At 44.9% G+C, this 18,676-nt stretch overlaps 1 protein-coding gene across 1 annotated transcript in view; it reads right to left on the bottom strand.

Moving 5' to 3' along the window:
• Window positions 1-18,676, bottom strand: part of LOC144767662 (lens fiber membrane intrinsic protein-like) — a 41,942-nt gene that overhangs the window by 17,436 nt on the left and 5,830 nt on the right. The window contains exons 2-3 of the mRNA XM_078651056.1: window positions 8,734-8,883; window positions 5,940-6,062 (exon numbers count right to left, since the gene is read on the bottom strand). Coding sequence (XP_078507182.1) covers window positions 5,940-6,062; window positions 8,734-8,883 — 273 coding nt within the window. The remainder of the gene's footprint in view (window positions 1-5,939; window positions 6,063-8,733; window positions 8,884-18,676) is intronic.

The following is an 18,676-nucleotide window of genomic DNA, read 5'->3' on the forward strand; positions in this document are numbered from 1 at the left end:
ACTTAAGGATGAACTGGTCAGGTGTCCCCCTCACCTTGGACATTTGAGGTGGGGTGGGGACTTTGGCGGTCACCAAGAGCACACGTTCTGCTCCACAACCTCCACACTTTAGCGATTAGGGAAATCTAACAAGCACCTCCACTACCGAAAACGCTAATACTGTTCATGCCTTTGGCCCCGCTTAAGCCATTTTATGGGGACAGTCACAATTTTGATGCATTTTGAAATAAGTGACAGTTGCAGTTTCTTTGTAATCCAAGAATCTTTCCCTCAAATACTATTACAATATCCCATCTCAGGGGTACAGCCGCTGGTTGGGCTATTCCACTCATTGAAAATAATGACCTGGTTTTAACTGATTTTGAAGGGTTTAAAGAGGGGACAAGTCATCTCTTTGCTATGCACACTTTTGTCTAGGTCAGGGAGAATTAGTTGCTTATCCTTCATCTGGACAGTACGGACCTCCTTACCTACATTACTGATTTTTGTAAGCTTGTTGTTGAAACCCAGTGGCCTGAAGAAAATAGGACTTCCCTCTTTTATAAGAGGCTAAGGGATGACTCAAAGGATTCCCTGGCACACATTGTAGATTTACACTCAGATTGTTCCGAGGTCATTAACTTAGTTGTCATGCTTGACCGTAGATTAATGGAATGTCCCTGAGGGGAGCCAAGACTGCTATTTGTGCAATCTGAGCGGAAAGAGTCCAAGTCTAAGAATCAGTGTAACACAGAACCCACGCAGATCGGAGGCTTGCGCAGTCCTTTAACTACGGAGGAAAAAGAATGAAGAAAGAAAATAAACCTGTGTTTGTATTGTGGCGAAGCAGGACATTTTGCATGAGAAGGCCCTGCCAAACTAAAGGGAATTAGGTAGGCTACCACCTTGATTTCTGACACGATGCTGAAAATTTAGAGTGCCTATTTGACATAGGTGTCACTCAGTCGGGTGTGGTTCTTGAACTGACTCCCATTTACCTGGCTAATACCTCACATAAAGTACCACGACATTTAACGATACCAAGCACCCTTTGCACTGCACACCAACAGAAGCAGGTTTTACCCATGCTTGTACATTCCGGGGCCACAGGAAATTTCTTACATCTAGCCTTGGCCACTTCTTTACATATTCCATGGTTTAGAAAAAGTGAAGCAGAGCCTGTTAGAGCCAAAGATGTCTCAGAGCACTCTTCTGGGTTGACTGTATTTCAAACTACTCCGCTATCCTTAATATGTGAGAAAAGGCACACTGAGACTTTGACCTTTGACATCACTGACCCATCTACCTTTGGCGGTATTTTAAGAATTCCTGGGCTTCAGTTGCACAATCCTGTTATTGACTGCTGCCTTCATCCAGTCACCACTGGATCCTATTACTGTCAGACTCATTGCTGTAATAAAACTCCCTCAGAGCCTGAGATAGAACATTATCTTTTTGCCAAATTAGATAGAAAAAAGTTACCTTTTGAGTGGTCCCAGGAGACCACTGATATCTTTTACTTAGTTAAGGAGAGATGCACCAAAACCCCAGCATTTAGACATCCAGTCTCCAAGCAGCCTTCTGTCAGGGAGGCAAATGCCTCTTAGGTACAGTTGGATGGTATATTTTTGCAACTTGATAGTACAAGAGAATACATGCACCGATTTCTCTTTTTTTAATCAAACGATTATTGTCGATAGAATAGTGTTACTCAGCTGCCAAACTAGAGTTATTGGCCTATGAATTATGCTTTCAAGAATGGCAACACTTACTTTCGGCCATGCACACAACAGATTGGTGATGTTAGTTATTCTGCTCTAATGCTGCACTGCTAATAAAACCTGTAAGTCTATGTCACTGAAAATAGTGCATGTTCATTGTATGTAGTCGAGCTGTTAGTGTACTGATGACAACTGCCTCCTTATGTTATTTCCAGTGCATTGCATCACCACAAAGCCAGAGGTTCTGATCCGGTGCACATCTAACTCACAAATATAGAAGGTCTCATAGGAGACAAATCCTGTTATGCAGTGTTGCACAGCCACTGAGCAGATCCAGTACTGCAAGTCTCTCTTTTCCTTTTTTATCATAACTCCCCTTCCCCCACACGGGACAGTGTGAGATCAAAGGTTCTTGTCCCCTGACCTGCATCCTCGGGATGTATAGGAGGTCCAGGTCCAGGTCCTCAGGATTTGTTTCCACCTGCTAAGGCAAGCGTAAAAGCCAAAAATTTGGGTATTATGATTGACAATGATCTTTCTTATGGGCCCCAAATATCTAGCCTGTCGGGGAAATGTTTCGGCATCCTTCGGATGCTGAGAAAATTTTTGCCCCTGATATCCACCAAACACAGACGGATCATTGTTCAAGCACTTGTAGGGTCCAGATTGGACTACGCGAATGCCCTCTACCTAGGGCTTCCAAAGTACCTGGTGAGGCGGCTTCAAGTAGTCCAAAATTCAGCTGCCCGTGCCATTTACGGGCTTCCTAGACGTGCAAGTGCCTCTGTACTGTTGCAAGAGCTGCATTGGCTCCCTATAGCCAAGAGAGTTCAGTTTAAGAGCCTGACGCTGACTTTCAAAGCTCTTCATGCCACTGGCCCCAAATATATGAGGAAACGTTTGGCTTTCTATAAACCAAACAGAGCCTTACGGTCTGCCTCCCTGTCTACGATGGTAGTCCCGGCCATCAAACGAGCTAGACAGGGCGATCGCTCTTTTCACCATCTGGCTCCCCGTGCGTGGAATGAGCTCCCGCTTTCTCTAAGACAGATTCCCTGTCTTTTGTCCTTTAGAAGGGCTCTAAAAACTTGGCTTTTTACTAGATAGGCTTGCCATTTTCCTTTGTGTCGTGTTGTGTTGCCATATTGAAGGTTTCCTTCGCCAAAGCGCCGGGACACTCCTTCGGGAGTAGCTGTTGCGCTATAGAAGAGCCGAAATAACATAACATAACATAACAGTATCGGCTCCAGTGTTATCTCCACGGTTACAATCAGGGGAGTGCATGACAGCTTCTTCTTTTAAAGATGGTCTTGGTGAGAAACCAATGATGTCACTTCCTGTGCAGATGGGTGATGGGCAATCCAGTGATGCAACTTTCTGTGAAATGAAGTCCTCTTGCTTGGCTTCTTCTTTTAAATTGGGTTTTACTGGTTTATCAGTAATGTCCCTTCCTGTGCAGATGATTTATTGGGAAATGCAGTGATATCACATTTTGGCTGGAAACCACTGATGTCACTTCCTGTGCAGATGGACGATTAAGAGTGGGCTAAAGAACGGTGATGGATTAAACCCAGATCTTTTGACTGGGTGTGAGTGTTTGATTGATTCAGATGCTCCGTCCATCACCACCTCCTTTTGTACAGCTTTTGGCCGCCATAAGTGTGGCAGGATATGCTCAGACGTGAGTCCCTTGTTCACTTTGCCACTGGATTCAAGCAAGCTGGGCTGAAGACGGCTGGAATGCCAGAAACCGTTCCGGAAGCTTGTTTCCGTTCCAAGGAAGACGTGGCTTGGCAGTTCGGGCTGGACTGTTCTAATGAGGCACAGGGTCAGACTGATTTGCATATAGCCATGGCTGAACTGGGGTGGCAGAGTGGGCTAAAGAACGGTGATGGATTAAACCCTGATCTTTTGACTGGGTGTGAGTATTTGATTGATTCAGATTCTCCGTCCATCACCACCCCCTTTTGTACCCCTTTGGCCACCATAAGTGTGGCAGGGTATGCTCAGACGTGAGTCCCTTGCTCACTTTGCCACTGGATTCAAGCAAGCCGGGCTGAAGATGGCTGGAATGCCAGAAACTGGTCCGGAAGCTTGTTTCCGGTCCGGGGAAGACATGGCTTGGCAGTTCGGGCTGGACTGTTCCCATGAGGCACAGGGTCAGACTGATTTGCATATAGCCATGTCTGAACTGGGGTGGCAGAGTGGGCTAAAGAACGGTGATGGATTAAACCCTGATCTTTTGACTGCGTGTGAGTATTTGATTGATTCAGATGCTCCGTCCATTACCACCCCCTTTTGTACCACCTCGCATAGGTTTGAACACAAAGACCTGTCAAAAAACGATAGGTAGATCTTTGCACTAAGAAATATCAACATCCATAGAGCTCTGACCACTTTAGAGATGTGCACAACTCTTTAAACCTGTTCTAAATACATTCATAGCATGTCTCTTGTCCTAGCAAATGCTGAAACTGTCATATCCAGCTACATGCTCAATTTATCCCTTTTGATGATTTTAGGGAGTATGCAGATCTTCTCTCTTGGTTGAACAATTGAGTATTGAGTATAATCTAGTTCTATTTCAGGCCTTTTGGGATCTTGAAGAATTTTTTTTAATTGGCTTTAGATGTGCATAATCAGAACTTCATTTGAAATTGGTTTGGGAATTCCTCTGAATCTAATACACCTTTAAATTGATTACTTTTCATCATGTTACTATTTCGCTGGTAGTACAGGTTGTATTGTATTTAAGGTCTGGGCATAAAGTCCTAGTTTAGCTTTATCATGTGCATTGTCTGTCACTGTGGTTTGTAGGTCATCAATTCTGTTATTAGCAGCCAGAAAATGTTTGGCTGTTTGTTTGGTAAGCTCTGTTTCTGTATCCCCTCTGGTTTACACTTTGTCTTCTGAAAGGGACAATTGTTTTCCTTTCCTACTTCTCAGGTTACCTTAGTTGATATTTTATGTTGGAGGTGTGCTTCTGCACAAACAGTTATCAAAGTTGTGCAACCTATTGAGAAAAACTATATAGATTCTCGATTCCCTGTCTGTAATAATTACATTATTATCTATTTATTTTTTATTGACAGTCTCAAAACTCAAACAATCCCAAATCATAAAGGTAAAAGTATTCATTCTGTAGCTCCACTGGGAATCAGTAGAGTTGCCCTGAATTAAGCAAAGGAGCAAGAAACAATGCTCACAAGGAACGCATTTATCAAAAAAATTAAACAACTTCAGCAAGAAAATACAACTTGCTTGAATTAATCAAAAAGACATAAGCAGTCAAAATGAGACCTTATTTAACTTGGGTGAAGGCAATATGCTTAAAAAATGTTTTCTATATTTTAAAAGATTTATTTTTAAATACCACACGACAAACTATCAACGTAGTGCTCACTTCAGCCGAAGTGAGGTTTAATTTAGTAGTTCCAATAATTACCACAAACAGTATTTCCTGAAGTACATACCCCCAGATTCATCATTGTCATGTTTTGCGAGTCCTTAATAGCGATTATTAAGGAATCGCTATTAATGACTCGCAAAACGGGATTCATGTAGAAATCGCAATATTTATTGCAATTTCTACTGCTTCCTTATTTGCGATTCGCTAATTGCTAATCGCAAATAAGGAATGGCTTTCCCATGAATGGGGACATGTGTGTGTGTAACATAACTAAAGTGCATTTTTCTAAGTTTTCGCTATTTACCACGTAGTCAGACTTTGCTGTAAATAGCAGCCCCAGATTGCGAATTCGCAAATTTAAAATGGTTCATGAATTGCATTTAAGGAATCTCAAATTGAGATTCCTTCAATGCAATTATTCGCAATTTAGCGATTTCTAAAAATGTGATTTTTGCATTTGGGTTGACGAATCCCAAATGCAAAAATAGCGCTCGCAAAAGGCCAGATTCTCAAAATCTGGCCCTTTGCGAGACGTTTTGGGCTTGGTGAATCTGGCTGTAAGTATTTACATTATAAACAGTTCATATGTGATTTGAGGAGCCCCAGTGAAGTGACCATAACCTAACGTGGTGAAAACGTCTAAGTGAAAAGCGATGGGGAGAACAGGTTATTAGTAGTAGTCAAAAGGAGGAGCTTTAGACAGAACACAATATTTGGTTTTCTTAGGCGCTCTCTTTTGTTAAAGTCTGAATTAAGCAAAGGCCTTCACTGAATATCAGCCCCTTCTATATCCACCCCAGGGCATAGCAGGATTAAGGTTGAAGACTCACCTGCCACAAGGCTTACGCCTGCTGAGACCCAGCCCAATTTATAGGACCATGCGTAGTAATCTGTTCGAGGATTGATGCCAGACGTCGCGGTGAACACAGACATGGCGATCACAGTAAACACACCTGGTGGAGAAAAGGGATCTGATCAAAAGTCAATCTTTTCTGCCCATGTGGGTGGTATCAGAAGAGCCCGCAAGCACATTATACTCCTGGTTCTTCGACTGACCGATAGCGCCTCTGGCGGACCAGCTGTCCCACCCCCCCATACCCAGCGCCTTTGGAGACCCTCATTGGTGGTTAGTTGTGCTATATAAGAAACCTGACTGATAGACCAATTGGTGGATGCAAATGAATTTACAGAGGTCCCTTGTCTAGTTCATACACCAAAGGACAGTCTGCTAACCTGCACAGGTTCTTGAATCCACAGCGACTACACAGATACACATCTAAAAAAACACAGCCAGATTAAAAACCATGCTGTCACCCACGAGTTTTCCATTTGAGCCAATAGAAGTAGAGACATCCACCAGTGCTGGGCTCTCCTACAACACAATGTATTTTTACAGCAATATAATAGGCTTAAATATGTTGAAGATAAACGTAGATTTACACATAGAGCCTTGGAGATGAGCATAGAAGCCACAAGATGGCCACCATGTTTTCCTCCACATAGTGACATGGTTTGGCTATGTTCCTCCTCCATGCAACTGAGGAGTCAGCATTGTGGGTTCTCTCTGTAACTGATGTGCTTCTTGAAGACATTTCTAGGTACTTCATAAATGCACAGGTTATTTAAGAGGAAGAAGTCTGTGGAAGCAACTGAAACAGGTAACTCTAGCTAAGGTGACTTTTGCACAAGTAGATGTATGCACATACCAATGCTTGAATCTCTGCCTAGACTGAATTCAAAGAGGTGGTGACATGAATGCATATTCGTAGACCCACATGCCCGACTCTCCTATAAAACGTGGTTAGAATAAATAAGTCTGTGGAGTTATGGCTAGCAGGACTTCTGTCATTTCTAGGTGTAAATTAGCCAAATATAGTTCTAAATCTCATGGACAGAGATCTATGCCAATTACATCTGAGGAAAATAACACACACCTGACAATCACCATAAACCAACACACAAAAGTAGAGCTCACACCCTGGGCTTGGTTGGCCCACTGCTTCTTTTGCTGTGAGATGTCGTGGAGTCAGATATCAGGTACAGTTGTGTTGTGTAATATCGTGACTCAGAGTGTTTGTGTCTGTTTGGGAGATTCAGTGTATTATGATGTCTCTGGGTGTTTAGGCAGCAGTATATTTTTCTTTCTTTTTTTTACATTGCGTGTGCTGTTGAATTTGTGTGTTTTGTACTGTGATTGCGTAAGTGGGTGAATGCGAGAATAAGTATTTGGGAGGATGAGTAGATAGATAGGTGTAAGGACGAATGACAGAATGCGTGTTTGTTGACCTACTGCGTGAGTAAACCCACCAGTGACTGGAAAGCTTTCATTTATAAGCAAGACATGCTGGCTTTGCAATGCTTGTTATGTTTCTATGACAAAGGCTTCACATATACACACTGCGGCATGCATGTGGGAACCTTCTTATCCAGCCCTCCTTCAAATATTGGCGGATAAGCCTTCTGGATCCAGTCTGCTGGGGCACTCTCCCACAAGCATCTACCATCTTTCTTCACATCACCCTGGATTCACTCCACCTGGAGACTCCTTTTTGTGTGCACTCTATTACAGTTATTAGCATAACATTGAGATACAATGCAGAAAAGGTGGGTCTTTGGGATTAGGGTACAGGTTTCAAGTTGCATCATGAGCTGATATACCTGTTCCCATTAGCTCTGTCTTAAACCTTACTTTACCTAGACCAACACCTTATGTGAAGTTAGCATTATTATTACACAAATGTTAATGTGATTTGTGTTCATTCTGCCAAAGAAAGCCTTTGGTTTTTCAGTCCCAGGGATGATAATTTTATGACACTATCTATGAGAAAAATGTAGTAGAGTAGATAAAACACTTATTTGTGTTTTCTCTTTTCTTTTCAGGTTACACTGTACAGCACTTATTGAGGTCTTGCAACAGCTTCAACCCCATTATAACACAGAAAATAAATAAACAACCAAAACTCATATCAGTATACCGCGGTGACTTTAAATAAACTCACAGTCATCTGTTCCACCCCATGGTCCATTATATGCAAATGTTCAGTATTGAGCCAAAGACGTTTAAGGGTTTGTGTAAAAGAGGCGTGCCTTCTTTAGTCCTTTCTAAGCACTGTAAAGTGCTCTGCGCAAGTGTGTCTGATTCCTGCATTACTGAAAGGGAGTGATTCTTGTCAGACTGTGGGTGGGATGGTGCCGTGTGCAAAAGCATATTCCTGCAACAGTGGTGCAGCGTGTCAGGGACTATTTGCAGCAGGGGAGCCGGGTTTGGGTCCCAGCATTTGAATATAAAGCAATGGAGAAGGTCAATGATATAGCGCCTTGCTGGAATGCACGAATATAGCACGGTGGTGCAATACACTGATGGCAGCGCCTCAGGTTAGGGGAGGAACACATTAGTAGGACAGTATGGGGGACTGACAGCACATGAAAGGCCAGGAGTTGAACAAGGAGGTCCAGGAACAAAGTACTACAAGGCTCTGTTGTTTAAGAGGAGGTGAGTGGAGTAGTCAGTAGTCTGCTGACCCCAACAATGCAGTATTTGCAAATATGTTAAAAAACACTAGTCCAGAATCAAACATGCGGCCCTGTAAGGGTAAAGATGAACGTTTATATTTTATACTCCACCTGCAATGAGGGACCAGGACCCCGCCTGCTTCTGCATGTTCAGTTTCCCTAGTAAGTTGTGACCCTTGATTGCAGAGATCTGCATGCTCACGGCCAGCATCAGTAAGACAAGGGAGATGACGAGGAAGTATCGGGTCACATTCAGAAAAACTGCACAGAATAATAAAAAAAAAAATACAATTATAAAAGATGCTCTATCGCCCCATAACATTAGATTTTCAGAACGAGCGCATGTGTGAAAAATAGAAGGAAGGGCCAAAAGGTTAAATAAGGTTTTTGTCATGATAACTTCTAGTTTGAAAGAACCGATTAAACGTTTCTTCATCCCAGACAGAGTGGGTGTGGTATTGGGAAGGTATCATTAACTGTTGTGTTGTTTATCTTGAGATTTTTCCAAAGGTGGGGAAGTGTGGCTCAATGGTTAGAGCCGCAGACCCTGATGCAGAGGTCTAGCCAGGGATCACGTTTCAATTCCCTCCTCGGCAGGGTCGGTTATATGTTCTTACAACGAATTCCGTTGCAACGCATGCCTTTACCACGCATGCGTTACAACGGAATGGTTTATCAACGCATAACTTTTTCCTCTGATTCATGCGTGGTGACGTCGTACTTCGTTAAGAAGAAACAGAAGTTTCATTCCGTTTCCTCTTAAACGACGACGATTTCAGGTGAGGTTTTTATTTGGGGGGGAGACCCCCCCAAGTCCCCCATGTTTATTTTGAACCTTTACCACATATGCCTTTACTACATACCTTGTAGTAAAGGTATGCGTGGTAAAGGCTTTCGTGTTAACCACGCATGCGTTGTAATGCATGCGTGGTTAATGTATTTGTGGAAACGGACGCGTTGTAATGGCCGTTTCCCGGCAGGGTCTTGGGCTCAATTTCCTCGGACGTGATATTTCTCGCCTCGGTGCCTATTCTAATCATGGGTCCCACTCTGCAACTCTAGGCAATAGCTTGCTTAATCTCCACAACAGCCCCAACGACGCTAGGATGCCTGGCTTCACCTTGGGGGTGCCCAGGAGTCGGCACTTCACATGGAAAAGCCAGGAAGGGTTCCACAGGGGTATGCGTACAAGTGACTGAGATACCCCTTCGGGGGTCGATTCGGGCGCTATACAAGTACTATTACATTTACATCAGATGGACTGGTGTGGCACGACATGTGACTGACTCTACCCAAGACCTCTCGGCCTTTCTGAGGTAGAAGCCAGGTGGAAGAGCTCCTATTTTGCCTCTTGGGCACGTCTTTCTCCTATGCCAACCACACACCTACTCCTCCAAAGGGCTACTGCAATGTTTTAGCAGCAGACAAACACCTGGGCTTAGATATGAGGGTAATTCACACAAGGAAAGCCATTTTTTTAACTCTTAGGAAATGTATTGTAACTTCAAATACATCTTTTAAATATACATACATAAGGAATAACCATTTTGATGTGAATTAATCTAGTCAATCAAGGAAAGCCAATACGTACCATTCTTAAATCTAATCCAAGAAGGACATTGAAATCCAGCAGCCATTCTCCAGGCACTCCACCCTGGATGATTCATGCAAGTAATAAATGTTCAGGGCTACCATAGCCACAGTCACTTGTTGACTAACATCTAGTCCTCAAAAATCCAAAACCAGTGACCTAAGCCAGTGTATTTTCTAATATGTGGCTTTGTTTGAAAGAATAATATGCATTGGGTAATGTAATTTCCTTCAACTGCCTTGCCCACGTGGAAACAAGCACTGGTAAGGCCAATCTGCCCTTTTAAAAAAAAAAAGGCTGACCTATTAGCTTTGCTAATTATTTTTATGTTGTCATTTGCATGCGCATACAAGCATCATGACTCTTGCTCACGCATGTCTGGCAATTTTGGAATATGTTTTTGGTTAAAGAGAACCCATTACACAAAGGCCACTGGTGCCTACAAACGGGTCACAATGCACAGCACTCACTACTGTAAGACCTATCTCTTCCATTGGATAACACTGGGTTATCCTATTACATTTAATACATGATAACTTTGGATTGCAAGCAGGTAGAGATATCATGTTTGCACTCAAATTGTAATTTAAAATCCTCTTTAACCCGTTGGCTGCTTCTAACATTCAGCGCCAGTGCGGAACGTTCAAAGAACGGGTGGGGCCGCGACGGCAACGGACGTGTGCAGCACTACCTAGGTAGTGCTCGCGACACCGTTGGCCGACGGCAGCAGCTAACGGGTTGATTGTAAAGGCAGATTCTAAATCACAATTCTAAAAGCTGCTTTTAGAATGTTGACATTTTCTTGTCCCAACCATTTGGTGCCTGCTACCAGTGTCCTGGGTCACATGACTATGATTTGCTCTTGAGCTGTATATTACTCCCAGACAGTGAGCTAAAATGGGACTAGGTGTTGGCAGGAGGGACCATCCTGCCAGGATGGCTGGGGTTGGAGCTGTTCCCTGTCCCACTTACACCTCCAAAGGGCTTACCTCCAGCACACACAAAAGAACCAGAAACTAGTCTTTTGTCACCCCAAACATCTTGGAGCCTTGGCAGGGGTAGGAGAGAACTTAACAGAACCAGATGTGGGGGTGGTATAGGGAGTCCCCCCACTTCAAAGGGTGGCATCAGATATAAATACTGGACCCTCAGGACACCTTTAAAGTAAACTACTGATCCTGTGAAAGAATTCCTGAACCCCCAGAGGATTGTGCTGCTGCTACCATGCTACTTCTCTGCTGCTAAAGGCCTGCCTTGCTGCTTGAAGGAGAACTGGATCATCTCCTTGAACCAAGGACCACCAGAAGTGACTCCAAGAGCTAGTTGGCTGCCCTCCTGAGTTAGCAAAAGGAACAAAATGAAGTACATTGACGTTGAACCCTGCACCTGGCCTCTGATGGAGCGACTCCTAGCCCCCCAAGTGGTGCCTTCAGTTCCTGAACTTTTGAAAGTGATGTTAAAGGTGCTGCTCCTGTCAAACCCTAAAAAACGTAAACTTAGAAAGATTTTCACCAAAAACTGTCCTGAGAAACCACGGAAGGCCGGGAGCCTACATGCCAGCTAATCTGCCCGTGGTGCATCACAAGTCAACCTGTCTTTGCCGCAGCTCCTGCTACGTTCTTCTATTCATTGGGAAATCACGGTCAGTACGATCACTCAACAATGCTATCCATCCTCGTGGAGTCCTTTTCAGCTATAGCCTGAAGCTTCATCCCACTAGAGGTTTTCAACTTTCAAAAGGCTGTTTACGTCCAAAAGTAAAAACATTCACCCGGCTTGACGGCAACCAGTTCCCAATCGACCACAACAACCATTTTGGCGTGGAAATCCGGCTCCTCCTTCTCTGCTCTTTTTCCAGCTATAGTCAACAGCTTTACCAAGACTTCGTCATGTGAGCCCAGGCCACAACAACTCCTTCTTGGACACAGCCTGCTGCTTTGATCTACTGAAATCTACTTTCTCCTGAACTTTTTGGGATCACTCCTCATCACCCAGGCTAGCTCGACTCCAGTGGCATGAAGATCATGGGACCCACATCTGGCCATAACCGTCCCACTCGGGGTGACAAATACAAAAGGAACAATTGATGGACAGAATCCTGAAAAATGTCAAACATTCACCCCAGTACAGAGATCTGGGCCTAAATCCATAATTTCTCATTTTATTTGCTCCCCATGATATTCCAGTTTAAACCCAGCCATATGCAAATCAGTCTTGAGCCTGCTCCCCATAGGAACAGTTCAACCCGAACTGCCAGGTCAGGCAGTTCGGGCTGGACTGTTCCCATAAAGGGTAGGGTCAAGACTGATTTTCATATGGCTGGTTCCAAACTGAGGGAGCCTAGTGAGCAAAAGAATGATGGATTAAACCAAGATCTCTTGATTAGGAGTGAGTGGTTGAAAAGTTTCAGTACTCTGTCCACCGTCTTGTTGTGTTTACGATGTCTGCCCTAAGTAGCCATTGGTATGCCCAGACGTGGGCCCCTTGCTTGCTGTGCCACTGGATTGAAGCTGACCCTGCTGATGGGGGGGCTGATACTGCAATGCAGGCACCCTTGCACCATGGCGCAAGGATGTCTGCGTTGGCGCAAGGCAACTTTTTTAGCACAGGTGAAAGTGAAAACACAGAGGTGTGCCGTTTTCTTTTGTTTTTTATATGTCGCAGTGCGGCACAGCTAAATTGCTTGCAGCGCTGCACCATTTTGTTGTAAATATACCCATTGGAATTGTTAGTGAATTTCTAAGGTTTTTTAAATTCAATTTCCTAACAATAATGTCCCTGTAACCACTGGCTTTTTCAACACCTGGGTGTAAAATTCTAGTCCGCTAATGAAGTTTGCGGGATTCTCCAACTCTGCGTTTCACGGAGAACATGTCATTTCATGTGCACGGGGAGTGCGACGAGACTTAAGTGGTTGAAAGGGGGGTGGGACCTCCGATGACGTTTCAGCAATCCCGCTGTGGAGGACTTACTTGTATCAACAATTGGGATTCTTGGCCCCCAACCAGTAGTATGCCAGTAGGCTCTGGTGCAGAGTGATTGAGAAAGGGGGGTGGGGCCTCTGATGAAGGCTCAGCAATCCGGTTGTAGGGGACCTACTTATCACAACAATATGGGGTTCATGGCCCCCAACGTCCCACAGCAGCCAAGGGGAGTTCATCCCTCAACCTGTAGGACACCAGAAGGACCCTGAGCAGGGTGGTTGAGATAGGGGGTAATGCCTCTGATTCCATCTCAGCATTCCAGCTGTGGGAGACTTACTCATCTCAACAATAGGGATTCTTGGCCCCTAACGACCCTCAGCAGCCAAGAGGACTTTATCCCTCAAACAGTAGTGTGCCAGGAGGCCCTTGTGCAGAGTGGTTGAGAAAGGGTCGGGGCCTCTGACTACATCTCAGCAACCCGGCTGTGGCGGCGTACTTACTTGTCTTAACAAAAGGGGTTCTTGATTCCCAATGATCCTCAGCAGCCAGGGGGAGTTCATCCCCCAACCAGAAGTATGTCAGGAGGCCCATGTGCAGAATGATTGAGAAAGGGACCTCCGATGATGTCTCAGCAGCCCGGCTGTAGGGGACTTACATGTCGCAAAAATACGGGTTCTTGGCCCCCTACAACCCTCAGCAGACAAGGAGAATGTACCCCTCAACCAGTAGTACGCCAGGAGGCCCCTGTGCAGAGTGGTTAAGAAAGGGGGAGGGGCCTGTAACAATCTCAGCAATCTGGCTCTGGAGTACTTCATCCCCCAACTAGTAGTATGGCAGGAGACCCTTTTGCAGAGTGGTTAACAAAAGGGAGCAGTCCCCCTACGACATCTCAGGAATCCATTCCCCGGGCATGGCCATTACCAAATGGGGGAGGAGGACTACCTGGGCCAATTTCAGCCCTGTGCGCCCCATTCCCCAGGAACTGATCTTTTATTTTTTTGTTTATTAATACAGGAGGGGGCCATGTGGCTTTCCTGGGCCGTTTTGGCCTAGAGGACCCCAACCCCCCGTTCTCTGGGTGCCCTATGGGATTCTATGGACTGCCTTGCAAAAATACAGGCTATTAAATGGAAAGATAACTATCTTATGTCATTAACAGTTGTCTTTTCACTTTACACCTCAATCAGACATGAGGATGGTTTAACAGCATGCCAATATTTTCTCAGAGCGTGAACAATGACTTATATCGAGAACTCAAAAATGTTGATTGAAATGCTTAGTTTCTTCTTCACCCATAATGGATTTATCTTTGATGGAACCCACTATCTACGAAAGTGAGGAACAGCTATGGAGACATCTTTTGCCCATACTTATGCAAATCTGCTTCTGGGCTACTGGAAAGCAGGAACAATATGGACTGATAAAAATCAGAACATGTTAGATCGTATAAGATTATGGACAAGGTTTATCGAGGACCTCTTCCTAATCTTGGAAGGACACAGGAATAATTTGGAGCAATTAATTTTTATCTTTGAATCAGAATGCTTATAATCTGAACTCCATTCATGCTATCAGTTCACAACAGGTAACCTATTTTAATGTTGAGATTTTTATCAAAGACATGAAACAAAGTCCATCGAAAAGCGACATAATGCAATAGTATCCTTCACAGTGCACACCTGAAGATGTTGTAATGGAGTATCCCTTTTGGAGAAATGTTAAGATCCAGACGTGATTGCTCGGAGAGAACGGTAATTTTAAGGAACAGATACAAGAAATGCAAATGATGTTTCTGACTTAAGGAGACCCACTTGAAGTGCTTATGAATGCAGCAAATAGAGCAATAGTCGGAAAAGAGAAGAATTCCTAATTGCTCGCAGAAAGGAAACATTGGTGGACAATAACATCTTCATAATCATGGATTACAACTGTAAACAATGAGAATTAAATCAAATACTAGACATAAAATGGAAAATTGTTCAACTTGATGAAAACCTGAGGGATATGCTCAGAGACGACCCTAGTGTAGCACATAGGAAGGTGAATCTTTAGAGATCTCTTAACAGAAAGCTATCTATCAATCAATCAATCAACATTTGTTAATTGTGACTATTCACCTGTGAGGGTCTCAAGGTGCTGGCAGGGGGTGGAGGTTGAGGTGGGGGCTGCAGGTCCCACTGGATGCTGACGTTCAGTCGAATAGCCGGGTCTTGAGATCCTTCCTGAATTGGGTCAGCGATGGTGACAGCCTCAGCTGGAGAGGCAGGGTGTTCCAGGATTTGGCGGTGATGTAGAAAAAGGATCTTCTTCTGGTCCTGGTCTCACGGATCCGAGAGACGTGGCAAGGGCCACTTGGGCAGAGCGGAGGTGTCTGGTGAAAACTTGGAATGAGAGAAGGTGGTTCAGGTACGCTGGTCTGGCATTGTGGAGGGCATTGTAGTTGTGTGTGAGGAGCTTGAAGGTCACTCTTTGTTGACCCGGAGTCAGTTGAGTACTCATAGGTATTCAGCGATGTGGCTGTGGCAGGGGTTGTTGAGGACCAGTTTGGTGAGGCGTTTTGAACATTCTGTAGTTTCCTGAGGAGTTTCTGGATGAGGCCTGCATAGAGTGCATTGCCATAGTCTAGTCTGCTGCTGATGAGTGCATGGGTGATCCATCTGGAGGTCTTTTGAAGCAGACGAAGAGTGTGGAAGCATAATGAGGAGATGGCGTTGATCTGGGGTTCATAGTAAGGGAGGAGTCCAGTATGATGCAGAGTTTCTACTGTGGTCTGTGGGTTCCTAACGTGGTGGGCCACCAAGAGTCTTCCCAAGCAATGAGGACAAGGACTTCGGTCTTTTCGGAGTTCAGCTTGAGGCAGCTGTCTCTCATCCAGGTGGCGATGACCTTCATCCCATTGTGGAACTGGTTTCTAGCCATTGTGGGCTCCTTTGTGAGGGAGAGGATCAGCTGGGTGTTGTCAGCATAGGAGACAATGTTGAGTCCATGGTTCCTAACTATGGCAGCGAGTGGGGCCATGTAGACGTTGATGAGAGTGGGGCTTAGGGAAGAGCCCTGGAGGACTGCACATCCGATCCCTGGAGGTACTCTGACTCTCTGTGTTCTACCAGAGAGGAAGAAACAGATCCAGTCCTGGGTTTTGTTGTGGATGCCGGCATCATGGAGTCTCGTGCGTAGGGTGTGGTGGGAGATGTGTCAAAGGCCGACATGAGATCCAGGAGGATGAGGGCTGCTGTTTCTCCCTGGTCGAGGAGGGCTCAGATGTCATCGGTGGTGGCGAGGAGGGCTATCTCAGCAATGTGGTTGCTTCGGAAGCTGGATTGAGAGGAGTCCAGGACGTGGTTGGCTTCCATGAACCCGGAGAGTTTTGCAATCTTGAGGTCTGTCCGTTCAGTGGATGGATTCTTCAGCAGGGGGCTGATATTGGCGTGTTTCCAATTGTCAGGGAAGGTGGTGGTCTCGATGGAGCAGTTGATGATGCAGCGTAGTTCAGGAGTGATGGTGGCTCTGTGGAAGATGTAGTGCAGGCAGGGGTCTAAGGGTGCTCCAGAGTGAATGCTCATGATGGTTTTGAGGGAGTCGTCTGTGGTGAGCGGGCCAGTTGAGCAGGATCTGTTGAGGCCATCGTCGTCACGCGTGGTGCTGGCGGGAGTGATGGGTGGGTTTTGGGTGTCGAAGCTGTTTCAGATCTGCTAGATCTTGTGTTCGAAGATAGTGCTGAGTTTGTTGCCAAGGTCTTGGGAGGGTGTGACATCTGTGGTCTCGCAGCTGGGTTTGGCGAACTCCTTTATGATGGCGAAGAGTTCTTTGCTGTTGTGTGCATTGGAGTTGATTCTTTCTTGCATGGCCGTTTTCTTTGTGGTATTGATGAGGATCTGGTGTGCGGTGACGGTGGTTTTGAAGTCTCTGTGGGCTTCTGGGGTTTTGTTGTTCCTCCAACTCTTCTTGAGCCATCTACAGTTGCGTCTGGACGCGGTAAGGGTGGCAGTGAACCAACTGGCTTTCTTTGAGTGTTGCTTGCCAGTCACTTTCTTGAGGGGCACTAGTGCATCAGTACAATTGGGGATCCATTGGTGGAGGTGGCATGCTGATGGATTGGTGCCTATGGATGTCAGCGGTGTGGTTGGTGGTGTCCAGTGGGTTTGGTGAAGGCGAAATGAATGCAGTCGTGGTCAGTCCAGAGGAGTTCGGAGGTGTGGCTGTAGGTGATGTTTTCGCTGACAGGGAAGATGGGGCCGAGCATATGTCCTGCTGTGTGGGTCAGAGAAGTGACGAGCTGCTTGAGTCTGATATTGGTGAGGTTCTCCAGAAGGGCTGCAGCGTTCTGGTCATTGGGGTTGTCCAGGTGGAAGTTGAGTGTCGCGGAGTAGGATGTAATTGGTAGATGCAAGAGACTGGAGTGCGAAGAAGTCGATGAAGCTGTTGGTGAAGGGCGGGCTGGGGCCAGGAGGTCTGCAGATGAGGGTGCCGCGGAAGGTGGTGTTGGGGTTGATCTAGACCAAGTGGAAATGTTCCATGGTTGTTGTTGGGTCATCCAAGTGGGTGGTCAGACTGAATGCCCGGTAAAATATCTTAGCTCTAGTACAAATGGCTCCTCAAAATGTACTAAATTCAAGGCATGCAAGCATATAAACTCATATGATGGGGAAAATAAGAAAATAAGGGAACACATCACATGTGAAACAATATGTAGTTTATATATTGCAATGCACATGAACTATGTTGGGAGTGCCAATAATAAAGTGAAACTTAGGGTGCTACTACATTTACAGGCCATACAAAATTGTGACTATACCTACCCCATAGCAATACATTTTTTGGACAAACACAATGGTGACATTGAAGAGCTACATTATTACACATCAAAGCAAAAAAAGGGGGGTAACCAAGAACTGACCTTAAAAGAATGGAATTATCTTATCATTATGATGGGAACAGAAGCTCCCCTGGGACATAATTTAGATGTAGAAGGTTATATTTATTTATGAAGTGTATTTCATAAATTCCAACCTTAATAGAATAACTTCCCTCTTTTATATTCTACGTCTTGTTTACATTTTATCATGAAATTTGAATTCCTGTAATTATGTGTTGTTTTTATCCAAAATAAGGAAAGAAAGAGAGAGAGAACTCTGCAACCTGTCAAGTCACGCTGCACTCTAAGTATTACTAGAGGTCCCTTTCAAGTAAGATGCAAAAGCATTAGAATTGTTTCAGAAACCTGCAGTTGCACAAGTCATTACTAGAGGTCCCTCACTAGTCCGAGGCAACTGTTCCAATGACCTTCACCAAACTGAGGGGCTGTGACTTTACCACAAACACAGGGGCATAGGAAGAGGGGTGCGGTGGGTGAGGGCTGCACTGGGTTTCATCACTGAGGGGGTGACAAAATGGCAAAAATATGTGTTTTTAAAATAAAAATACATTTTTGGGGCTCACTACACTATATAATAAAATTTAAAAATGCAATATTCAATGTGTGGGGGCGGAGGTGGTGACAAGAAATTTTCCGCAATGGGTACCACCTGACCGTGCTATG

The sequence above is a fragment of the Lissotriton helveticus genome, chromosome 7 (assembly GCF_964261635.1).
Source record: "Lissotriton helveticus chromosome 7, aLisHel1.1, whole genome shotgun sequence".
In the NCBI taxonomy this organism is placed as follows: Eukaryota; Metazoa; Chordata; class Amphibia; order Caudata; family Salamandridae; genus Lissotriton; species Lissotriton helveticus.